Raw genomic sequence first — 26,081 nt, forward strand, 5'->3', positions numbered from 1 at the left:
AAGGTAAATGTCAATGTGCAGGACAAAAGAAGCCAATATTCTTGGCAAGTTTTGTTTCCTGTGGCAGCCAGGGCTGTCTGCCCTACAAAGTGCAATGCAAACCTCAGAGTGGCCATACTGCCTTCACCTAGCTCAATTTGAATTAGCCCTAATGATGCCCTTAAATACCACAGTGCCTTTAGCTTTTTGAATGTGACTCTTGCCTGTTCAGGAAGCCCAGTCCTCGCTGTTAGGTTGGTTCATCAAGAAATGATGGCCTAGGAGTCGGTCCATTGGGTGTAAGTCGGGGTGCCTTTCCTTCCACGTACATCCCTCTAGTTACAAGGGTAACCCAGTCTCTCAATTGGCTAGTGAAATTAATATAATTCTAAATCCTCCCTTTTTTCTTCTTCCCCAAGAGAAGAAAGGAGCCTTCCCTGCTCACCCCATAGCACCTTTTAAGAGTCTGGAGCACATTTTTACACTGTCATTTTTCCTGGTGACACTCAGTCACTCACAACCACAGTATGAGCACTACTAAAAACAATTGCTTCTCCATTAAATTCAAGAGCTGAAGTTAAGTATTACATTCATTGCAACACTCTTCTCTATGTTTTTTTCTTCCCTCTCTGGTTGACATGTAAATGACATAATTTGGCTTGCTATATTAATTGCAGGATTAGAAGCCAACTTGAAAATCCTTTAGCTGATGTTTTAATTAATACTTTTTCAAGTGCACACTCTTCATGCTCTAGAATTTAATCTATTTATGCCATTATACTCTTATTATTATATGAACCAAACTAAACCAGGCTGAGGTTGTCTGTGGTGCTGCGTGGCATTAGTGGTGTGTTTGCCGAGCACTCTCTGATGTCACCTAACCACAGGTACTGGATGCTGCGGGGTAGCTGAGATGTTCACACAAGGGTGGCATACATGACACAGCCTGAGACCATACCCTTGGCAGTGGGAGAAGATGGCTCTGAGCACTCAGCACCTATGAGTAAGTGCCTGAATAAATCCCTTGCTCTCTGGGTTTGTTTTCTCAGGCAGCGATCTCTTTTGAACAGAAGCAATGGGTCTGATTCTGCCCTCCCACTGGTATTATACTTTGTGAACCCTCAGATGTGTCATCTCTGGTGGAGGAGAAGCGCATGGTGTGCGCTCCTTTCCAGTGCCTGTACAGCCCTGATCATGCTGACAATAAATAACAACAAATAATACATTTTCCGTAAGATCTACTTGTCACATATTTTGGCTAATGATCAAAGAATTAACCTGTTAGGTTTTTTTTTTTGCAGCAGAACTTCAGATCCTTCACCTCATTTCTTCATCTTCCTTTTAATATGTTCAAAAATTAGGGCTGAACCTTGCAAGCTGCTGCATGTGCATTGGGAAATAGCTGACCCAGTGCTCTCCGGGGTCTCTCGGCATGGAAACGCCTCTGGCTGCAGCGTCAGCCGTGGTTGGGGAGCTCTCCCCCAACAGCTGTGGTGCAAGAGCCATGCACTTCTCAGCTGGTGGTTAAATTGTCAAAACAAGGCTTGCTTGGGCTCAGGAAGCTTGTTCTTGGCTCTCCACGTGGAAGGACTCATCCCTCATCCCTTACCCATAGCATGAGGAGCACGAGGCCCAGAGTGTGGCCAGAGTGCTGTGGGAGTCAGCTCCAGATGGGTTTGTGCAGCCTGTTACATGGTGTATGCTCTTTTTCACTCTCTGCTTGGGAAAGAGAGCAGTATTCCTGTTTTTTTTGCCTTGTTTCACAGCCATATATTCGTACAGGGTTTTTACCCTGGCTAGTGAGATTACATAGGAAATAGCGCAGTAGCCCCTCAAATTGAAGGAAAAGAGCAAATCAAAACACACACCAGTCTCCTTAGCCAGAGTGCCAACTACCACAGAGTTGGGGAAAAAGCCGTGCACGTGATTTTGCTGCATGTGAAAATGAAGGGAAGGGAAATGAAAAAATATACCACCATGTCATTTAAAAATGTGTACCTACAGAGTTGAAGCAACCACGAGTGATGCTGTGCAGATGGTTTTTCTCTTGCCAGGGAGACGTGTAGTGGGGCCAGAGTCTTTTAATCTGTCATATATATAACCTAAGATTTACAGTTGGAATCAGACTTGAAAATGTAAATGGATTTTCAATTGCACAGTCTGCGCCATCATAATGGCTTTCATTCAGAGCTTTGTCTGGGTAGAACAACAGCTGTTCTGCCTGTGTTTTTTCTGGGTTTATTTTATTTTTAGACTTTTCTCATATGTAAAATGCCAGGAGATGGACGCAGACTGGGAGACCTCGTGGTGATGTCTGCTAAATAAATAAAGTGCTCCCAGTGATACTTGAGTGAAACTTATGTTTAAAATATTTTCTTCCTTAGCTAACATTGCAAAACACACGAAGGAGAGAGCTGATTTCAGCTAGTGAAGAGCTCTGACCCAGACTTTTGACCACCTTCCTATTCCTAACATGGCAAATCTGGATAAAATGGGCTGCAGAGATCTGATCTGACTTTGAAATTAGCTTTTTGCTTGAAATCACTAGCTGGTGACTGTTGAGAGTCCCATGCAGGCTCCAGGTTTAGCCCCTTAAAGTTAAAAATTGGGGAAAGCTGGTGGTCAGTCATTTAAAAATGCCGCCTTTAAAATCCCTACCCAAGAAAAGCACTTGGGTATTTGAAGTTGAACTCTCCCTGTTTAAATTCAACAATTGTCCATCTGTTTTTTAAAACCAAACGACCTCCTTTTTGTTTCAATAATTCCTCTTTTTCAACATCTGTACATTTCTGCTGCTGTTTATTACGATTATTAAAGATGCATGTTCGACTGTTCATAAAGTGCACCTGTTCAAATGCAGATACCAATGAGAGTTTAGTACGGAAATAGGAGTTATGAGTCCAAATACCATTGTGGACCTATTTCCCACTGCACACATTGTTTTGTTGCTTGGAGACCTGCTGTATGTTCTTGCTTTAATCTCTTCCACAGTCGAGCTCTGTACTTCTAATACAGCTGGAAAACTAGAAAATATTCTGTGTTTCAAAACTTGTGTAGGAGGAAAAGGACGTGTAGGAAAAAACAACCAACCACCAAAACAAAAGCCCCAAACCAGCTCCCTAGAGACCTGGAGCCACCAGGAATTTTTGTTTGGGCTGGGAAAGTAGTACATGACTTCAGGCACCAACTGAATGACATGCTTCTCTCGCAAGGCAAGGATGTATTCTTTTCACAACCGAGAATGGGAATTACGAGAACCACGACAATGCCGTTATATTGTTTCTGAGAAGCAAGCTCCTCTGTGGTTGAACTTACTAGAAACCACGATGAGAACATCAGGGTTCATTTTCCTCCTCAATCATTCTCCGCCTATTTCTCTTCTCCTCCCTATCTGTCCCTTTCTCTTTCTCTTTTTTTCTGTTCCCTTTCTGTCCTCAACTCTTTTCTCTTTACCTTTTTTCTCTCTTATCTCCCACAGTTTCTTTGAAACACTGCAGGCATGCGGGGTTGCCTCTGTCCATCAGAAGATGGACCAGCAACAAGGCTGTACCTGCAGTTTATTTTGCTTCCACAAGCAGATAGCACTAAGCTGTCTGCTGTTTAAATATCAGTTCATGCTGTTCTCACAGGCATTAATCCAGGAACATTATTTGCCTGCTACAGTGGGATACTGCAATGCGAAGGGATATTTTGTCCAAGTTCCACCTCCAGGCTTTTATTTTGACATTAAAAAAAAGTGGACAAAATTACATTGTTACCATTCAGAAAAATAATTCATCATCTGCTTTATATGAGTGTGGCTAATAGAGCTGGAATTAAGGAAATGTCATCTTTGCAATATGCCCAGACTTCTGAATGAGAGGGATTCCCGGACAAACTTCTTCCAAAGTCACATTTCAGACTTCCAGCTTCCACCAGCAGGACCTCTGGCAAGGCTGGCAGCAGCGTGACTGCGAATGCGGGGAGTTTGGAAGCAATTCTCAGAGCCAGGAACCACACCGATGCTTGAGCTGCGGATATGTGCCTTGGCAGGACAGATAGATCAGAAAAAGTAGAAGCCACATGCTAATCTCTGAATCGGAGATTTTCATCTCCTGAAGATCAAGGGCCTAAGTCTGACCTGCACTTAGATTCTGCTCTGGTATAAAACCAGAATAAGTGTGCTTAAGCTCAGACCTACAGACTAATTTTTCAAATGCCTTGTAAAACGTGGCACTACCTTATAAAAAATCAAGCACTTGTAACCTACTATAATTCAGCAGGAAACCATCCTCTATACCCATGTTCTTGCTCCCTGTCCTCTAGCAGTACTAACAAGAAAAGAGTATGGAAACTTCCACCATTCAGCAAGAAGCCCAGCGTGTCCTCAGATAATCCCTTCTGGGGCTGTATGGTGGAACCAGAGCCAGGCTCTGTCGTCAGGGCTCCCCGGCTGGTCAGAGGCATGTGTTTGTTCCCAACCATCCCTTACTGCGTCTCAAGATGAATGGCTCCACACTGACCACTACAATTGCTTGACGGTCCCAGGAGAGATGCCATTTAAGCTAAAGGATGGCACTGGAACGAGAACAAACGTGTCTAAACTGGACATAATTGCATTCACGCTGGTTATTAAAAGAAGGTTCCTAAGAAAGTTTTTGAAGAGCAGCCAAAATGATTAAAGGGGCAAAGAAACCCCTAATTATTTTTAAAGTAGAACTTGGTACATTTTTTGGAAGATTTCTTGAAGTTGGGCTGCAGAGGAGTCAATAGTCTCAGCAGTCCTTTAACCTTCTTCCCTCTGATCAAGGGGTCTCTTGGTAATTTAGTGTCATTTGTTAACTCTTACCCACACAAGACATTGGTCTCTACTGGCTGATGTTGCTCCGCTGTGATCACACTGAGCTCTGCTCTCCAAAACAGCAGCAGAAACGGTTCCCACATCACCTCCCATATGCGTGGCGATGTGGGAGAGACACCATTCTGTTCAATTTAGTGTTGAAAAGTCCACTCCCTTCACTGAGGTGTATGAAAATTAATTTGCTCTATGCCAATGCTGGTTTCATTGGAAAAAATCACCTCTAAAAATCACCTCCCCAACATACAAAAACAAAATCCCCAAAACTGAGACATTAAAATGAATCATATTCTTGAAAATCTCCTTTTTCCTCCAGTCACAAAATGGGGCTGACAATACTTACATGCCTCTGGGAAGCCCTTTGGGTAAGGAAATCATCACGGCATGCAAGATCTTCTCTAAAAAGAGCATTATTTGCCTAGTGATTTGCTGTTATTGTTCTGGTATTAAAAAAAAAATCTCTACACAAATTTTGGAGCGTTACACTGAGTTTATTTTGAAAAAGAAATCAAAGAATGTTTTTTTCATCTCTGAGCCAGATGGAAAGAAAAAACAAATGTATTCCACCCTAAGAAAGAAAACACATGAGAACTTTAAAAATTTTTTTTAGCCAAGTTTTTTTTGTTTTTTCTTTTCACTAAATAGCGTGGAAAAAGTGAGGTGGAGATGGTGAATGAACAAATAGGCTCTGGTTTTAGGAAGGCCTGGTTTCTGGGGAACAAGGGTTTTGTCTGTAAGGCACTGTGCTTTCCCATCTATAGATACCCAAACTACCTCTGGGTAAGTGTGAGTAAGCACCGGGAACCCTACAGCTGCCTCCTCCTCCTGCTCCTGCCTGGGCCCTGGAGGAGTGGGGTGTCCCACTGTCCCGCTGCCCGTCCCTCACCAGTGTGAGTCCGGACGCCCGCACACGGCAGCGCAGAGCCTGCTCTGGGGACAGCTGGGCGTTCACAGAGGAGCAAACATCTCCAGGGTGCACAGAGACACCCGCAGAAGTAAGGGGGGAAAAAGCAAAGCAAGTCTGGAGGCTGGGGTTGGAGACATTTTGTTCCCTTTGGATGCTGCATCTGTGTGAGCTGCTGTGCTTTTAACCAAGGAAGCTGCACTAGGGAAAAGTGGTTTTGTTTTTTCACACGTGAATCGACTCGGCTGCCTCTCCCCTACTCGCTGGAGAGCGGTTTCCTCCGACAGCCAGCGGCCGCCCTCCGACCAGCTCCTCGCCTTGCCAGTGATCAGAGACCAGTTCCTGCTACTTGCTAAAAACAGAGGAGCTACTTGCCAGGAACAGAAAATTAAAAGAGGAGGTCAGCCATCTGAGAGAGAGAGAAACAGCAAGATCAGATTAGCCATTATAAACAGCCGATTTAAGCTAGATGCAATAAAGGCTAATCTAGGGACTGATCCTGCTCTGCTTCAGTCAAGACATCCTTCACTTGGGGGCCCATCTGAGGTGCTTTCCGTGCTTCTGCTAGGAGAGTGAACTGAAAGAGGGAATTCTTGCTTCTTAAGACCTTCTTAAAGGTCTTGTTCCGCTCAGACCTTTGAAACCAAGTTTCTAGCACCAAGGTGCTGCAAGAACAATACACTGAAACTGCAATTAAGGGATAAAATAGCCACAGTCATGCTTAGAACTAGGACGGTGTAAGTGAGAAGAAAGGCTTTAATGAAAGTAATTTTCATCAGTTTAATTTTTAATACCTACGAAAGCTTCTGGCTCCACATCTCTCCAATCTCCACATCTCTCTTGGTTACAGAAGCACGCACAGAGTAAACAACATTCACTTCCATGTCTCCGCTTAGTGCTTCCTTTATTGGAACATTTGCAGGTATTATTTATAGACATCAAAGGGGATGAGAGTTTGAGATTTATACGCTCTAATCAGCTGAAGGTGTTTCCAAATAAATTAATGAAAGAAGTCAGAAATGACATTAAGAAATCCAGCACTGGATGTAAATCACAATGACTTTGCACCCTCTCTGCCTTCCCCTCCCCTTCCTGCAACAGTCCCAGTGCTTGCCAGGGTATATGAACTTGCACTTAGTTCGATGTAAAACAAGAAAAAGGATGATGGAAATGTGTACTCAGTATGCCAAGTTACAGTATTTGTGCATAAGAAGGAAAGCCAAAACTCGAGCTGGGACAAAATAATTTCCTATCACTTAAAACTTTCCATACAACCTGCGTTATCGCTCAAACCATACAGAAAGATTTAATGGGGATGTTTTCCAGACCCCATGTGGCAGCTCTGGCTTTCATGACAATTTCTTGGCCCTTTCTGGTGTCCTGCTTGCATCCCTGCCAATCTCTCCTTTCTGTGACGGGTTCCTGAGCTGTCTTAACACTCTCCCGATCCTCTCAGTGATTTCAATCTTTGTTGCCATTTGACACCTCCGTTTCCCTCCTGCAGGAATACTGGATCAGAAGGATAGTCTGTCTCAGCCTGCCTGGCTGCTCAGGCCAGATTTTAAGGATGACCGAACATGCCAGGCACGCAACTGCAGCATCCCTCTCCAGCCAGTTTTGCCTAACAGCTACACTGTGGAGGACACTAGATGACTCTTGGATCATCTCATCTCGATATGTACCATCACTCCTATGGCCGAAGGAAAAGAAGGATGAAATCAGGGCGAGGAAACAGTACAGCTGGGGCTTACACAGAGGTTTCTCATGAACTTCTTTTGTGGACAGAAGTCTATCACATCAGTAAAAAGCACGAAGAACGTCATTTAACGTGGCAGATGCTCAGAATGGGCTTATTTCACCTAAATAAGCCAACATTCAAAACAAAGGTAGCAGTGCTTCTAACTCAGTGTGGCTCTGCAAAGCTCCACTCACCAGGGTTTGTGAGGCTCTCTGGGTGTGCAAAGTAATAGTTTTGTACCTCGTTATCCAAATATAGCAGTTTAACATTATCTCCACAGACACTGTGTAAATATATATGTAAACATTAGTGTGTATCTACACACAACTCCTAAGTACAGCATGACAGGGTGTATGGCGGAATCATGTCGTATTCAAAAACTGATGAAAAAGCCAAAAGAAAAGTCTCAGGAAGCCCAAAATGTCTGGAGAAAAGCCCTGCCTCCAAGATGGCGACACGTGGTTTCTGCAGCTGTAATACACAGACCTTTTGCTTTTAATTAAGCATATGCAATTTTCATGTTGTTCCTGTCTCATATCTAATACGTACCACAGGACAGATTCCCAAATGTAACATTTCATGTATTTTCTTTAAGCTAATTATAGTTAAAATTAAAAAGCCATCCCCCCTGAATGAACACCGGAGGGAGTGTGGGATGTAGGAAAGCAGCAGGCTTTAATTGGTTGGTCTTAGGAGCAATATTTGAAAATCTGAAGTACAAAATCTCGTCTCTTTCCAACAGAGCTGGAGTATCAGCAAACTTATCTGCATTCAGCCAAGGTAAACAGCAGGTCAGGAGGCAACAGAAAAACAAGTCTCCTTCCCAAGAAGCCAAAACAACTTCCTTCGTGGTATAACGTGTGGCCGTGCAGAGATTATAAAAACTGGGAACTGAAACCAGGGTTTCTGCTAATGAACTTTAACTCGTTGCTAATTTTTTTAATTCCTGATAAGCAGCACTGCTGCCTAGACAATGGCTCATGGGACCGTGGAGGAAACTGTCTGGGTGATGATATCATCTCATTAGCCACACTGCTTTCTGTTTTGCAGCATATTTTATTTTCTAGTTTGTTTGGGAGGGAAGCACTGGTCCAAGAAAACAGGGAGACCAATTTACAAAGCACTTTGGAGAAGTGCAAGTTGATTACACTTTTCTGAGTATGGCATGTTTTTCTTACCAAATTTTGAAATCGGTCTTAAAAAGAAACATATTTCAGTGTGTGCAGCTCCTTTGTTTCTATTTTCATAAAATCCTTCATCTGGGTTTGACTTGCAATGTGGGTAGCACCTACTGGGGTAGAATTCCTCACGAGAAGGGAGAAGGAATGAAAACATTTCAAAATCATTCTAAAACCTCAGAGGTTTACTTCTGTGGCATTTTCTCATGAGTAGAAGGAAGGCAGGCAGGCGGGAAGGCAGGATGGCAGGAAGGCAGGAAAGCAGGCAGGCTGGAAAGAAGGAAGGTAGGCAAGCAGGAAGGCAGGCAAAAGAAGGCAGGCAGGAAGGCAGGAAAGAAGGCAGGCAGGCAGAAAAGGCAGGCAGACAGGCAGGAAAGAAGGAAGGAAAAGCTTTTATTAACATGGTCTTTGCATAGTACCCCGATGGAACACTGGCTGTGATCAGAGCTATAATGAGTATCTAGTCCTCAGTCAACTTAATTGTTACACACGCAGACTAGACTGCATATAATAAGGAAAACGCTATCTAAAATCTGCTTTAAAAGTTATTTAACCAGAACAAATCATCTGGGAAAGTACAAATATTTCTAACTGGAAAAATATTTCTCTATAGCTGAGCTAGGCCTGACAGCAAACCTTAATGAATTATTAGTACCTTTATTGTTTTCTTTGGCCCCTGTGCACTATATTTGTAAAAAAAGTCAGTAAAAAAGAGAACAATTGTAAAAAGCAAATATTTTGTACAAAAATACAAAGTTTTAAAAGCTCTTAAAAGTATATTCCATATTATTGATAAGAGTTGGACTATATATATATATTTATATAAAATCTATATATTCGTGTATCTGTATAATTTTCCTACATTTGGGATTTTAGCAAATGAAACATACTGTTTACACAGTTGCTTTATATGTTTTTCTATATGAGTGACCAACAGTCTTACTCAGATTGACAGAATGTCTTTTCTCAGAAGACACAAGTTGCTTATGTATGTGGTTACTGGTTGGGAAGAAAAATCTGTAACAGAATTAGTTCAACAGGATTTCCTGATGCTGTGGGTTGAAAGGCCTCGAATAATTGCAGGATGCTGGAGAAGAGTTGCTGCTGAATTCCTTTATGCATTTAAACCAGTTTTCAGTGCTTGCTTTTGTGTTTTTTTTCAATTTTAGTAGGCAATGTTGCGCTCTCTGAGGATTTTCTTCTTCTTTAAGTAAATTTCCATAATATGTAGGTATCTGTAAAGTCACAGCCTATTACACTCCAAATATTTGCCCTACAGTATGAGAGAAAAAAGAAAAACAAAGAGAAAAAAAAAAATCATGTAAAAACCCTGTGAAGATTAAATACATTTCCAAAAAGAAACTTACAGAGATCAAGGTATGTCAAAAATTTAAGTGGACTCATACTCAGATCCTGTAAGTCCTGGAGGATAAATATTTGTAAACCATGAAGTTTTCCTAAAATAACAAATGTATCTAGGAAAACGAGGGCAAATTACATTGTTACTTACACACCATCCTTCACTCTGGACACCCTAACAGAGTTATACATACACAAAGCTTATTCAGCACTTTGTTTTGTTTTGTTTTAGGGGGGCATGTAATTTTGGCTCTAGCTGACGTTTCCATCTGCCTTCACTGAAATTCAGCCTACATGTTTGCAACTGGAGCAGCCAAGCGCCCTTGGCAAAGCAATTTTAAATAGGCTGTATGGAGGAGAGAATGTTTTGGGCAGAGCCCCAGCATGAACACAAATACCACTTAGCTCTGTGATGATGGGGCTGGGCTCTAATCAGCCATGTGAATGACCAGCTGGTGGCCGGTCACGAGCGGTGTTCCCCAGGGCTCAGTTTTGGGGCCGGTCTTGTTCAATATCTTTGTCAATGATCTGGATGAGGGGATCAAGTGCACTCTCAGTAAGTTTACAGACGACACCAAGTTGGGTGGGAGCGTTGATCTGCTCGAGGGTAGGAAGGCTCTGCAGAGGGACCTGGACAGGCTGGATTGATGGGCCCAGGCCAACTGTATGAGATTCAACAAGGCCAAGTGCCGGGTCCTGCACTTCGGCCACAACAACCCCATGCAACGCTACAGGCTTGGGGAAGAGTGGCTGGAAAGCTGCCCAGCAGAAAAGGACCTGGGGGTGTTGGTTGACAGCTGGCTGAACATGAGCCAGCAGCGTGCCCAGGCAGCCAAGAAGGCCAATGGCATCCTGGCCTGTATCAGAACTAGTGTGGCCAGCAGGAGTAGGGAAGTGATCGTGCCCCTGTACTCGGCACTGGTGAGGCCGCACCTCGAATACTGTGTTCAGTTTTGGGCCCCTCACTACAAGAAGGACGTTGAGGTGCTGGAGCATGTCCAGAGAAGGGCAACGAGGCTGGTGAGGGGTCTGGAGAACAAGTCTTATGAGGAGCGGCTGAGGGAACTGGGGTTGTTTAGCCTGGAGAAAAGGAGGCTGAGGGGAGACCTCATCGCTCTCTACAACTACCTGAAAGGAGGTTGTAGCGAGGTGGGTGTCGGTCTCTTCTCCCAAGTAACTAGCGATAGGACGAGAGGAAATGGCCTCAAGTTGTGCCAGGGGAGGTTTAGACTGGACGTGAGGAGAAATTTCTTTACTGAAAGAGTGGTTAAACATTGGAACAGGCTGTCCAGGGAAGTGGTTGAGTCACCATCCCTGGAGGTATTTAAAAGACGAGTAGATGAGGCACTTAGGGACATGGTTTAGTGGGCATGGTGGTGTTGGGTTGACGGTTGGACTCGATGATCTTAGAGGTCTTTTCCAACCTTAATGATTCTATGATTCTATGACCTGCCCTCTGCCATTGCAGAAATACCTGTATAACCAGAAAGAGATGCCCCATGGCAATCACCTGGGTGACTGCTTGGCAACATTGGCAGCTTACGAGTCCTTCACTTCAACTGCAACAGATGAGTTGCTTATGGCCTGTAGACCCAGCCTCTTAGCTCTATGGGACATCTCCTGGCAACAGTGGGAATTTTAAGGCCTCCTTAGCAGTCACCAAGTGCCTCCTGTTGCACAACTCTCAAAACAGAGTCCTTTTGGTTTTCAAAGGCTGGTCCCTGAGCCATCCTACGGCAAGCTTTCCCCCCTGCATGTCCATTGAGCCTATAGAAACAGCTTCCAGTGTGGCCAGGGTCTGGAGCACATGTGCCAAATCATGCTTGAGATTTTAGGTGCGTTTGAAGTCTACAGGAGATGGTCAAGATGCAGAGCATGCTATGCCTACAACCAGCTTGAAGGCTGCTCATTTCTTGTGGTGAAAGAGCACAAGAGAACAAGATTTATTGTAATAAATCCAGCATCTGCATCGTGCAGAGTATTAGAAAAGCCCACGTTGGGCTGGATCTGAGTACAAGTGCTCCAAGCGTGATTGCCCCGCTTCCTCAAGAAGGCACTGCCACAGCATCTAGCCTTATGCCTGGATTTTCTCCCCTCTAGCTGCGGAAAATTTACTTGAATTTGGCCTGCTAGGGGTAGGGTGAAATCATCAAACCAAGTGTCTTGCTTACCTTTGTCCATGTCTTTTTCACAAATGAAATTGTTAACATCTTCACAGTAGAAGTCATTCCAGAGCCCAGCATAGATTAACCCGGCGCAATCTTCCCCTGACCCGTGCCCATGGCTCCAGTTATCAGGTTGCCCAGTTTTCCAGTTTCTTTCAACCAAAAAGCAAGAGATATGATTGCACAACGCAGTACACATGACAGTTTTTCACCGCAAGAAATTAACAAAAACATCATGAGATCTGTTCTGAACGGGAAATACATGTTGAAACAAACAATACATGACTCTTGCTCAAAATGGAAAACAGATGTATTACAGAGAAGGGAATCTATTCAGCCTTGGGCTGCCAAAACTCAGAGACCTAAAATTAGACTGATGAACTTTATTTTAGTTTCTTAATGTACTTGCACATACAGTGGGAGTGCTCCATGCTCCATGTGCATTGCTCCAATCCTGCAAAGCCTGCGCACTGCGTTCCTGCTGGCAGATGAGACTGAGAAGAGCTGTCAGGCTCACGAGTGCTACCCAGGATGGCAGCACCCTGCCATCGCTCACTGCAAATGTGCTCAGCCCTCTGACTGTGCTGAGGCGGCCCTCTCGGGAGGCACAGCAAAGATTTATCTGTTTTACGGACCCATATTTGGATAGGAAGTGAATTTTTGGACTTAAAAGGAATGTACAAAGTATATATACACCTATCTTTTGAGATCGTTAGCTTTGATGGTGAAACTTAACACAGCATGTACAGAGCTTGCAGCAAGTGTTTCCTCATCCTGTTTTTGTTTAACAAGTGTGAAACGCTTCCAACCTTGGGACTTAAAAGCTCCATTTTTGTGAAGAAACAGGTTGTTGAAGGGAGCTTGTGATTGCTGGCTGATACGGTCCATGCTCAGCTAAAAAACATGCCTGCCTGACACAGAGCATCTGACCAGGCACCTGGGAGGACACACAGCCTTCCAGAAGTAATGAAATACTTTGAAAATCAGTAACTGACAGCTCTGAGGTTACGACAGGGCACCTAAACTCACAGTGTAGTGGAATCCTATTGAAAGCAGTGGCTGAAGTGGGAATCAGTCACAGTGCTGCTATAGAGAGAAAGAAAGATGAAAATGGGGAGGGAGAAAAAGGGAAAAATATTACAGCTCATTCGAAATACATCTGACTTTTTCCATGTTTCTCATCAAAATGAACACCAATGAAATCACAGCTAATCATTTCGTAACATCTGACTGACTGTAGCCTGTTTTTCTGGAGCACAGCATGCTCAGCTCTATAAACTCTTCAGTCCACTCCTTAAAAATTTGGGTGGTTGCAATCTGTTCCATTTAGGACAAATTAGGTGTAGCCCTAGGATTCCTGGAGAGCTGCCAATTCAGTTCTCAGCTGACAAAAGCTTAGACACCCTCGTTTCACGCATTTGCCTTATGTTTAATGCTTTCCACTTGGATTTGGGCTTTATCTAAAGGCTGGTCATTTTTTATCAGAATGAGCACTATTTATAGCCAGTTGTAATGCAAATAAGGAAAATTCAAACCAAGACAGCAAAACGGTCTGTGCTTTCCATCTCAGCTTTGTAATAAAAGTCAGGAGCAAATGTTTTGGCAAGAAACACTGTGCTATGTAGTTCTGTGATTCTTTCATTCAACATCCAGTTTTCTTCCTGGCAAGGAAAGAAAGCCTTGTGCATGGAGAAGGGAGAGAGAAAAAAACAGTTCAACAGCACCCTCAGTAACGAATTATTTCATTGGCATCTACAACCCTCTGGATCCATTGGATAATTTCTAGATGCTGCTTTTAGAAGTGTCAGCAAGAGTGGTAACATCTGCAGAAAATAAACACCATTGTTTTTTATTTACGTACGTGTAAACTGGTAAGGATCCATCCAGCCATCTCCATTCATTTTCCTTCTCTGAATCCGTTAGTCCAATCCAGAAGCTGCCTTTCCCCAAAATCTGCCTTTTTATCCATTGCTGTGGAAGAAAGATCTTAGTCCATAACAAATAAACACAACCGTCTTTGGAGCCAGTAAGCTACTCTGGTTTCATGAGCATCTTTGTTATCAGAATAGGAAGGGCCAGAGAAATTTTTCTAAGCTGAAGATATGTTTCAGGAGTTGGCCTTGCGACCCCTTGCCCACACTAGAATCCATTGCAGTGTTTGTATGTGAGGTAGAGAGCTAGGCATGAAAATTAGGTTGACATAAAGTCACAACCAACATACTATAGATAGAAACTGAAAAAAAACCAAAGAGTAAGCAGTTGTATCTTGACGTCCCCACTGCTATGTAGCCACCAAATAATTATGTTGAACAGTAGTAAAAGTATAGCTAGATTTATAGTTAGATTAAAAATATTTTTGGGTCACAGTAGTCTTAGGCTGCATGTATTAAATCAGACAACTTAAAATTAAATTATATTCACCACTGCAAAAAATACATTTTGGATAATATGCAAGGCATAATGGACTCCATCTTTAAAGGTTCAAAACTCCCACAATTCTTGCCAGCCTTTCTGGCTGCTCTGTGCCCACCACCTTCAGGGTCAGCACCAGCTCTGCTCACACTGCCCTTCTGCACATGGAGAAGCTGCTGAGCAGGCAGAGAGTGGACAAAATGCTAACTGGAGTGAATCACTGTGTCTACTTCACAATGCTCTCAGCTTCCCACTTGCCTTGTGGCTTCCACATGTTAAGTAACTTCAAACCCCTCTCCTTGAAAAACAGAAAGAGAAGGTAATTACCTGCTCCTCTTTGTTGTTTATGATAACCAAGCGTGATGCCTTCTCTTCACAGAATAACTTTGCCTCTTCAAAAATTTCTCTTTCAATTGAAAAGTAGTAGCACTTTTCTGTATAGTTCTTCCAATGAGGAGAACAACCTGTGAGGTGAATATTTTGTGTTAAGCCAGTTACTGATAACTCAATGAGTCAGTGGTAACTTTCTGCATAGGACGAATAATAAGTTGGAGGATCCCATGCTCATCTACAGCATGCTGCCACCTAAAGTACTTACATACAATTTGGGAATTTACTTATTAGGATTCTGACTCTGTGAAATCAAGGCTAAACTGTGTGATCAAGGGGATTATTTATTACTTATACTACTGCCGCCTTTTCTTTAGCCGTAAACATTATCTTAAATCAGTTTCAGGTCATCAGAAGGAAGACCAACAGGTATGGCTTCACTTAACAGGGCTCTTTGTGATAAAACCCAGAGACTTAGTCTAAGGTAGCAGAGGTTATTTGAACCAGTAACTAAGTGGTAAGCTCCCTCTGCTACATATATTTGTATCTCAGTAAAAGATGCATGTGGTGAGTTGACAGCTTACCATTAGCCTCGGGCACTGACGTAGGTTCACTTTGTAGTGCCATTGGCATCCCTGGACCTGGTGGCCCTGGTGGGCCAGGTGGGCCCTTTGGACCAGGCAGCCCAGGGACTCCAGGTAGCCCAGGTAGTCCTCGAGGTCCTGGTACCCCTGGCTCTCCCACAGTTCCTTGCAGGCCTTGAAATCCTGGTGGGCCCTGTGGCCCAGGTGGACCATCTTTGCCTTGTGGACCTGGTGGCCCCGGGTCTCCGCTTGGTCCAGGCAGACCTGTCTTGCCAGGAGAACCTCTCTGACCTTTGGAGCCAGGCGATCCTCTTGAACCTTTCCCTCCTTTTTCTCCTGGTGGCCCAGTTGGCCCAGGTGGGCCCTTTTCACCTGCAGGTCCTGGTGGTCCGGGCTCTCCTTTCTCTCCTTTTTGTCCTTTTAGGCCAGCGGGGCCAAGAGGACCTTGAGGGCCTCTGTCACCTTTAGGTCCCCTTGGACCAGGAGGGCCTGAAACAATGCAAGCATGCAAAGTGGGGATACAGACAGAAAGCGAAACAAAAAGCCCATGTAGGGTCTTTGTTTAATATATCTCAGACCAGCAACACTGGATATTCAGCACTGTGAAAACCGGCCTAACAGCTACTTCAAGCATCGCTTGTAAAAGTACATCTGCTTCTCAGGCACTATATACCATTGCTCTTTCCTCAGCCTCCATGAAATACAGGATACAGAAGAAAATAATCTGACGCACCCTGTCCTGTGAACTGGACAGTGACACCATGCCCCAGGTGACCAGCCGAGGCGCCAGTCCCTGCAAGACACACTCCATGCTGCTGATGCACGTGGTCCTGCATGTCCATGCTCCCGTTCCCTCACTCTGCTGCGCTCCCTTTTACTTCTAGCCCCATCTCTCCGCTCTTAGACTACAGGACTCTTTCTCCTGCAGTGACACTGTTTGCTGCTCTGTCAATAATGGGTTGTCAAAAAGAGACAAAACGATGGATAGTGAGCAATAGGCCAACTGTGTGAAAGATCAGAAGTACTAGCTGCTAACTGGCCGGCTATAACAGGAAAGAGAACAATACCCACAATAGGAAATGGCAATATTGTGACACCAATAAGCAACAAAATAATTCTGGATTCTGATCATGGATGAGCAAATGCCTTACCAATACCACCTCCACCCCACCAATCTACATAATTTAAACTCCTCCAGAAATAAATTCCTAAACTGGAGTCATTTAGGCCTGGTTGAAATGAGAAAGGTTAAGGTTACTGACATGTTGTAATCTTGGCTCTAATTCAGCCTTAGTCTATTTGGAGCAATGGATTTATATTTGTGATTAGAGTTTTAGGCCTGAATGGTTCACATCAGGTTGGAAATATGAGTGTTCTTTTCATTTGGGATAATACTTGGCTGGGAGAAACCTCCTAAGCTTGATGCTATTTATTTCTGGAGAAAATAAAATATCCCAGGATTAAAAACTAAGCAAAGTAGGATGTTTTCTGGCAGACTAACAACTGGCTTAAAGTGAAATAGCAACTTGTTTTTCAGTAAGGGTGGACCTTTCTGGGAATAGTCCAACATATATTTTTTAGCCATTTCCTCCTTAGCAGGGATTGGTTTCTTGAGGTTCCACACCTTCACTAGCTTATTTTAGAAACTAAATCAAAAGCAGATCCAGTCAGTCAGTCACTCAGAATAAAATTTTGCTAAGTCAGAACCTTCTTTTGTAACATCCCCATTCTAGGTATGTAGAGAAGGCATAGGAAAATTAGTAAGGAATATTCAAGCTACATTTACATTTCCAAAGTTTAGGATTAGATAATGGAAAACTCTGTACCAGCATGCACTGACTAACTTCCACAGAACTAAAGAAGTAATGCAAGCAGGAGTTCAGCATAGACCATTATGGACATCATTAGAGAAGCTGCATACCTTGTAGGATAGTGAAGTTCTTGATGAGCTGGCCATGTTTGGAATCTACCAGCTTCATTTCTTCCATGATTACCGACAAATTGGCAACTTCAACATCTAACCTTGACCTCATCAAATCCTGTTGCATCTTGAGAGATGCAGAATCTAAGCGGATATTGGCTAGTGTGCTATTCATAAAAATCAGCTCATCTGAATGTTTACTTAAGGTGTCTGTACAAGTTGTCCTGACCTCATTGAGATTGCTAGTCAATGTCCGTAGATGATGAGCAGTGTAGCTGATGTTGCTAATGATATTGACTATATCGGTTTCAAAGACCTGGAACCTCTCTTCCAGCTGGTTGAATTTGGCAGAAGTTCTGTTTTCATACTCTTTATGCTGTTCCTGGAGATCCTTTAGATTTTGTTCATTGGCTTGGGCAATTGTGGTGATATTCTCCATTTGCCCACTGAAGGAGCTGAGCTGATTGTTCATGTCTTCAAGTGTATCATTGTTAGCTTTTGCCAATGCTGAGTTGTTGGCAGCCAAAGTCTGTAAATTTTGTACTTTCTCCTTAAGCCAGTCAGTATCCTTCCGGGCTTGAAGGACAACCTGCTGCAGATTTTGAAAGTCATTCTTGATTCTTAGAATAGCCAAGCTTGTATCTTCCATTGACTTCTGCAGGACACTGATAAGGTTTCGTTGCTGTATTTGTGTCAGGTTTAAGTTGTTCAGGTTCATGATGACCACATTATGAGAATGCACTTGGTTTTGCAAGTTTGTTTGAATATTACTTGTGTCTTGTTGAAGATTGTTGATATAGCCAGTATAAGCCTGAAGAGTCTTATTGACACTGATGATCATGAAAGAGTTACTATCTAAGGCACTTCTCATTTGGCTCTGTCTATCATCTAATACATTTCCAGACTCTTGCAGCTTCTCCAGTGTATCTTTGTTTCTGGTAGTTTTCTCTGCTATGTCATGAAGCTGCTGACGAAGAGCCAGAATGTCAGATCTGAAGCTAGACAGTTCAGTGTTAGTATTCATGGCTTTTTGTCCAGCTTGGTCATCTGTTGTACAGGAAAAAAATTGAAAGCCTTTAGGATGAGTTTTTTAAAACACAGTATAAAAAAGCACAGTCTATTTTAAGTACAGTCAGGTTGTCAAAATGTTCTGTCAATAGAACTTCTATGCTATCTATTCAAGAAAAGAGAAACCACTAAGGAAAGTTCTGCCATTAGACAGAGAAAAAATCAGAGAGATGAAGACCTTGTGTCTTGCTGAGGAGGACAAAATGGTGATTCTTTTGTCATATACAGGAAAAACTACCATTAGAAACTGATGAATATACACAGTCAGGTAGTGCTTGTATTCTCAATAAAAACTGAATGGAAAGCAGAATTCAAAATATTAAAGAGGTATCAGTAAGTTTATGTTTTGAAGTTACAACTGGCTATTGCTGAAAGCTCAGAGGTACATTTTAGCTGTTCATATTTTCTTCCTCCTTTTCCTGGCAGGTGAAATATCTTCATTGTGATTTAGTACATATAGTTTCATTTTTTTAAATCTTGGGTTTAGTTTTAAAAAAGTTCTAATACCTATTTTAAAACAATCTGGGTTAGAGACGAAAGCTCTGCCAGCAGGCTACTCCAGATATGACAGGATATGATGCATTTCTGTTTTTCTCTCTAACATACTACTATTGCTTTTAATGACATTTATTTTGCTGTTATTGTTTCCTCATGTTCTGAGTTTCAGTAAGGCAAAAACTTTAATCTTGGAGGAACATCTCTGCTCTTGCTTACACTGCCCTACAGTATACTTCTGGGAGCTTGCCTGAGTATGATTAAGCTTTTGAGGCTGCACAGCTCATCAGCCAGGACATAGAAACAAAGGAAATAAGCAGTCAACACTCACTTTCAGGGAAGATTCCCTTTCTGGACCTCAATCACTTCCCTCTCCTACACACAGTCCATATATTTTTTTCCTCATCTAAGTGTAGCTACATTTATGAGCTATGCAGTCTGAAGTCCATCATTTCAGATGGCTCCAAGAGAGGGCAGAATGGTTTTCATAAACTACAGTGAATACAGCTGTGTATGGAGCTTTCTTCTGGGGTGTCTGAATGAGTCATGATGGCGAACATCAAATGGTGGCTTGAGACTTCAGTCTGAAATGTTTACGGAGTCTTTCATGGATGGACATCTTCCTGACCACAGTTCCTCTCCCTGTCACTTGTCTCAGTCCAGGATCTTCTCAGCTCTGACTCTATGTTTACCTCTCAGTTATAGCTCAAATTATATTGTGTTCCTCACACAGCTCTGACAACTGCCAGGTCCACATACAGCTAATCCCTGAAGGCCTGTCTTTCATTCACCACATGCTGTTATCCTTCTGGCCCTACAGCAGTTCTCTTACCTTTATGCCTCCCACACACATTGCCCCATAACTTTTTTAACTTCCTCCATGGCAAGTCCACTTAAATGCGAACTGATGGTCCTGAGCATCTCACTGGCCATCCATCCAGCAGCGTGTAAAAACATGTGGTCGTGAATGAATCAAAGGTGCTCCAAGTTGTGAAAATTTAATCAGCATAATATAATAACCCAAATATAACCCAAAAGGTTGCACGTGCTTTAAGATGTAATATTTACTTCTGTATATGTATCGGTAAAAGTACATGCCAATGAATTACCCCATGTCCTTGAACTAAATGCAGTGTGCAAATACTTCAGAATCCAGCTATTTTTTCAGGGGAAAAAGTGTAAAAATTTATGATCAAGCTGCAAGCAAGTCATTTTTCCTAGAAATACACATCTCAATATATGGTTTATGAAGCTAAACAAGAAGCACATGCATGTATGTGTATATTGATATTGATATAAAAACTGATTATATAAACAATAAGTCTATGTGTATATAAATTGATAATAAACAGCTCTGCTTCCTTTCCAGACAAGGAAGAAAGGTAGAAATAGACACTTAGTGAGTAGAATCCTTATCCATGATCTTTTTCCATCTTCCTGCAAATTGAGAACTGTGATAGATAGCACTTCGGAGACCTGAACTCATAACAACCTTGTGTCCTGTATTCCCTGAGATGATTAAGAAACATTTTATGGAAGTAATCAACTTGCCTCAGACATAAGAGTTTTGAACAGCTGATTATTTGTGCACCCCTTAAAATGGCCTTCAGTTCTGAATCTTAATTGCTAAAACAGCATCAAGATGACTGGGTGACAGATTTTCGTTTTATGTAGATTCTCTTGTGCTGTGGAAGAGCTTCTGCTATGTTTTACATCTCTACCTCAGAGAAGATTCTCTCCTGAGGACAACCTTTAAGTGTCTGTTTATTTTAGTATAAATGATTTCAGAGTGACTTCAGTGAGAATTGTAAATATTGAAGTATGCTTAAAATGCTGTCCTAAGTAGAGCTGATCTTAACTATTTTTAAGTGCTTTCCCAAGTACTTGAGAAATTGGAATAGAAGTGCTGTATTTTGTCATAGCCAGAGATTTTTCAGGCAAATTTCCTGCCGCTATCTGCCAGGAGAACACCCAAAGCCATAATGCAAAGGGGCTTTGCTTGTGTGTGGATTACCTAATTTCTTCAGACCACTCTCCACCTCTGTGAGCTTTTCTGTATATCTTCTGTGGGATGTTTCCAGACCACCTGTCACATTGTCCATTTTTTCTACAACTAGGGGAAAGAGAACAGTATGTTATGGAAAGAAGAAAAGTGAAATTATGAAAAAAGTCTAGTAAACAATAAAGCAAACCAAAAAACCACCACTACCATCAAACAAAAAAAGAAACCACCTTAAAATTGCCTTGCTTGCCACTACACTCTGCTGTTGCTCTGTGAAATGTTGGAAGCATGAGCTCCTATCTGCTGGTGGGACCCAGCATTCTACCAGTTCTTCAGTCTGCCAACAGTCCCCAAACATTCTTTTGCTCATGAGCAATCTCTCTCCTGAATGAGGAAATCCCTCTTTGTAGGTTTTCCTCATGAACCAAGTCCTTTAACAGTATTTCCAAGCACAGTGCTGTGTGGCAAAGGCAGACTGTTTGCTAAAGGCTCAGATGCATGAGAGAAGACTTTCTTTTATTTTGCCACGAGCCATTTCTCCTTAAAAAGAACATTTTTTTTCCTGTGCCTTTTAATCATTAAAAATTGCCACCTGGATAGCAAACTTTGGACTGAGATAAGTTTGAAGCTGCAATTACTAAATGTTTTGGGGATCAACTTTTAAACATCTTGATAATGGTACAGATCACTCAAAACAGTCTTGAAACCATTCTGCCTCATTAAGATTGAAAGGATGGCAATTCAGCAAGTGCAGATTTATGGCTGATGTGCTCTTTATTTTGTAATGTCTGAGTCATTTTCTTGTCACTGAGACAATCTGATTATTTGATGGAATTGATACGGAAATGGAAAAAGCAGAGCAACAAATGAAGAGCCCAGGGCGGCTTCCGGTGGCAAAAATGTGAAATGCTTGCAAGGTTAGAGGCAGCCTTCAGCTTCCACACCAAACCTTGTCTAGTAGGCTTTTGCATTCAAGCCACAACCAGGGGCAGAAATTTCTTCTCATCACGAGATTATTTAGCCCTTTTGCTACACTGGGAGCAGAATGGATCTGAACCAACCGTGGGAGAGGCTACACGAGTTATTGTGCCAGCTCCCTCTTTCAAACAGAAGAAATAAGGTGCTTCCCATGTCTTGAGATAGCGAAGCCCATTCTGTAAACCTGTGTGCGGCAGGGGGTACTGCTAACTCTTTCTGTCTGTAACATAATCTGCAGCTAGGAAATAGAACTTGTTGCTATGTAAAGATTTGGGTTTTTTTACTAGAAGCGGAAATTTAGGGGATCTTTTGCTGCTCATGAGCAACCACAAGAATCCTAGACCTTTAAAGTGTAGTCCACCAAGTACTCCTTCTTTATTAACTTTTGCCCTTGTTTTTCTGACTCTGGGTACCACAGTTACACAGCAGGCTTTTATTGCTTCCCCAAAACCAACAGGAGAAAAAGCAGACCAAGATTATCTCTGGTGCAACTGCACTGAGGTGAATGGAGTTACAACAGAGAAAAAGCCTCAAGGTTTTCAGAGAGACCAGACACCCTTTGGTGAATTACCTGCCTGTTCCTTTCTATACTGCTAACGAGCCAGTACAACAGAGACTCTACTGTGTGTGCAAAGATAGAGTCAGAGTGTGGCTTTCTGTATTTGAGATGATGGCAGATTGCTCGCTAAACACCAGATCCAGGCTACAATAATGGCTTTGCTTTTTCAGGGGGACCATTGCTCAATACCTTCTGCTTTAGAAAGCATTTTTCCCCCCAGTACAGCACTAATTTTTCACCGGTTCTTCTGCCCATTAAAGTTACTTGTCAAAATGCTGTATGCCATTTTTCCTAAATGAAGCCAGAGTTGATTCTCTGTTTGTCCTGCCCAACTGTCTTCCAGGCTGAAGCCCAGATCAGCAAAGGTCCTTCAGTTACTTCTGACACTCCGCTGATGCATGTATAAACCTATGCATCACATGCAGTGAGTGTGGGGACCATACTTGGATTTTCCTTCTGGCTAGCTCTAGGCAGCTCCTTGTTCAGTCTGTGGTGTTCTGCTTTGTTTATGGATAGTCACTGTGAAGGATGTGGCTCACTCCGGGCACTTAGAGAGGACCTCATGAAAGCATCTGGATTTAAAAAGTAGGCCTACTCCAAGTGTTTCTGCTGGACCTGTGCCTTGACTAGCAATGTCACATCACCTATGGGTCTTGTTAATTCTGATTTAGTGTAATATTCACCTGTTTTCTCCAGTTATGCAATACACTTGGAGTCAGCAAATGAATATATATTATCAATAATGAAAGGAAAATGTAGTTTCTTCGTTTTGCTGTTCAAATGAATGCTAGTTTGTACTTCAGATCTGTAGTTTGTAAAACTGAGATTTTATACTGCCCTATAACAACAAGAATGTTTTCATGGTTGAATGAAATCCAATACTGGAAACTTGGGTTAAAATATTCCCCTGAAGAGTCCAAAGCCAATGAAAATAGTAGAAATCCTATCAATATGTAGTAGCCTGTACTGGCAGTTAGATGAGATTGGATGGAATTAAAGATACAACAGCGTATGGTATTTTCATTGCCAAAAGTAAAAAAAAAAATCCACCCCACACTAAAAAGACCGAAGCTGGTCTGTAGCTATGGACATCCTTTGTAAGGAAGACCCCAAAAATTTGTTGAAGCAGGACTTCAATCAGAAGCCTTACTGGTATTATTGACAATTGGCCATGATATGTGTGGAAGACCGTGCCTGGACTGTGTCTGAAAGATCACTACTGAGCACTGTTAAAAGGTCTTTCAGTCCCCAGCAGCTTGTCTCCTACAGAAAGTAATAGCTTTTAATTCTAGCGTGTAACTGGATGCCAGACAGCAGCCCTGGATCGGGAGGGCTGACACAACACTTAGCTGGAAGATGCTGGTTGAGAGAGGCTGGAAAGAGAAGGATGCTTTCAAATACACAAGGTATTGATTTTTGTCTATTTGGCACTAAACTGGTGATGACTTACCCAGATTAACTGATGCGAAGTGCAGAATTAGCTATATCAGGCAAACCATTTCCTTTATTTTAATTCTGTTTGCCCTTAGAGGGCAAGTCAGTCCTGTCGTGTGATGTGTAGAGGAGAGAGGCCAGAGCCAAGTTCAAACCACCCAGCTCCAGAAGCAGCAACACTAGAGGTCTCTGCAAACGTGAACTGCAGGGTTAACTGAAGGATTCCCAGTGATGCAGGCTAAGCTGAATTTTGTCATCCCATAGACAAACCAATGCATATATTTGCTTTGTGTGGGGGCAGGATCTTAGCCTCCATGGTGAAACAAATTGTGGGCCTGGGGGACTTGATCCCCTGCCCAAACTCCTTCCCCAAGCAAGTTGTAGCTTACTGACTTTCTTGCTACTGCCCTGCAAGTGAAAAGGATGAACTCTGGGGAGAACTAGCAAAGAACCGTGGCCAAAGTAGGTTTTGTTGCTTTTGCTGTCAAAAGGGGTCATACGGACAGATGTCCTATTATTGGGAATGCCTTTCCTTCCCTGGCAGTAGCTCCCACCACCATCTCTGGATGGAGCCTTCAGTGGTAGGTGAGCATGTAGAGCACTCTCAGGAGTGGAAGTCAACCTCTGGGGAGCGCCCTCGGCTTGAACAGCCACTTCCCATCTTCTCCAGAAAAAGGCAAAGGCAAACCAGACAGACCAGTGGTAACATCCCTTATGAAGGCCACTCTGCTGCTCCCAACAGTCTGCTGCTCTCATCAATGCAAAGTCTGTCTACGCCTTAAGCTTGCGATTGGATAGCTTCACCTTAATTCTCAGCTTGGTCAGACCTCTATACATTGTCATCTCACTTTCTGATGAGGTCACTGTGGAAAATGTGGTAAAGACCCTCGAAAAGAAGCCAAAATTCCAAGTAGTTGCTGACCGGAACAGTGAGGACTGTCTGCATCTCGGCCACTATTTCAGAAGCAGGGACAAAATGTGCCATCTCACCAGGGTGTGTTGGCCCTAGGTAATGGCAGGCAAGCTCTGTCTGGGACACAGATAAAAGAAGTAGATGAAAGTCACGGTGGGCATTAGTCAAGAAACTTAAAAACAAGGACTGACCAGAGAATGAGAACTACCAGAAATTCAAGCTGAGAGCATGCTAGCTTCCCTCACTGGAGTGAGTCACAGGAAGATCATTCACCTTCAATAGGCTAATCCAACACTGGCCGGTGCCAGAAAAATTATAACTTTGTATTTTGCATTTAATTTAAGAAAGTATGAGTAAAAAATTACAGATTGCTTTATTAATGTTTTTAACAATAATTTGTCTTCTCAAAGCAAACTAATAGTACACTCGCCTTGTTATTCCTTAATGACCTTGATGTTTAATTCATGTTTTGGTTTCAGGTTTCTCCAACCTACTATGTAATTTTTACCACTAGTTTGGAGGTTTGTTCTATGTTGACTTTGCCTCCCATTGAGTTATTTTTTTGCCTGCCATATTTAATCCACTGATTAGTAGTTTTAACGTTTTAAATCACAAAGGATATCTAAATACTATGTAGGAAATGAAAGTTTTAAAAGTAGTTTTGGGCTTTATAAACATAAATGTGGGAGGCAAATTTAATGGAAACTTAGCTAAGAGACTGAAAGAATCCCTGATGCCAGCAGAATTCCTTCTTTCAGTGTAATATTGCAATAAAAAAGACAAGCCAGACTCTGATGCAGAGAGGGGAGTTCAAGAGCTCTGTAAAATTTTACTTTGAGTTTTGTTCTTCCTTTAAGGCCTAATTCCTTCCCAACGATCAAAAGTATTGCAATAATTCCTTTGAATATGTACCGTCAGCTGGGGTTTTGTCTAACTCGTGTTCCCTGCAAATGAGTGCTTAGGCACTGTGGAGACAAAGCTCTTAAGCTGCAGGTACAAAGGGCGAAATTAATGCCTGACATATGACCATTTGCTGCTTGGCGTTACAGAAGGGATACCTTGGACTAAACAGGACTTTTCTCCAGTGTATGCCTCTTTCCCTTGGCATTCAGGTGGAGCAGTCACCAAGTTGGGTGAGCGGTGGAGCAGTGGTCACCAAGATGTCTTAAGGTCTGTGAGCAAGATGTGCATTATCCACCTTCCTATAATCTTTTTCCCATTTTTT

The 26,081-nt window shown here is 42.6% G+C and overlaps 1 protein-coding gene across 1 annotated transcript in view; it reads right to left on the bottom strand.

Moving 5' to 3' along the window:
* Nucleotides 1-5,286: 5,286 nt before the first annotated feature.
* The window catches only part of COLEC12 (collectin subfamily member 12), a 105,860-nt gene continuing 85,065 nt past the window's right edge, over nucleotides 5,287-26,081 (bottom strand). Inside the window, exons 4-10 of the mRNA XM_076329880.1 lie at nucleotides 20,985-21,083; nucleotides 17,408-18,454; nucleotides 15,487-15,975; nucleotides 14,900-15,036; nucleotides 14,022-14,131; nucleotides 12,167-12,312; nucleotides 5,287-9,909 (exon numbers count right to left, since the gene is read on the bottom strand). Coding sequence (XP_076185995.1) covers nucleotides 9,890-9,909; nucleotides 12,167-12,312; nucleotides 14,022-14,131; nucleotides 14,900-15,036; nucleotides 15,487-15,975; nucleotides 17,408-18,454; nucleotides 20,985-21,083 — 2,048 coding nt within the window. The 3' untranslated portion in view covers nucleotides 5,287-9,889. The remainder of the gene's footprint in view (nucleotides 9,910-12,166; nucleotides 12,313-14,021; nucleotides 14,132-14,899; nucleotides 15,037-15,486; nucleotides 15,976-17,407; nucleotides 18,455-20,984; nucleotides 21,084-26,081) is intronic.

The sequence above is a fragment of the Aptenodytes patagonicus genome, chromosome 2 (assembly GCF_965638725.1).
Source record: "Aptenodytes patagonicus chromosome 2, bAptPat1.pri.cur, whole genome shotgun sequence".
Taxonomy (NCBI): domain Eukaryota; kingdom Metazoa; phylum Chordata; class Aves; order Sphenisciformes; family Spheniscidae; genus Aptenodytes; species Aptenodytes patagonicus.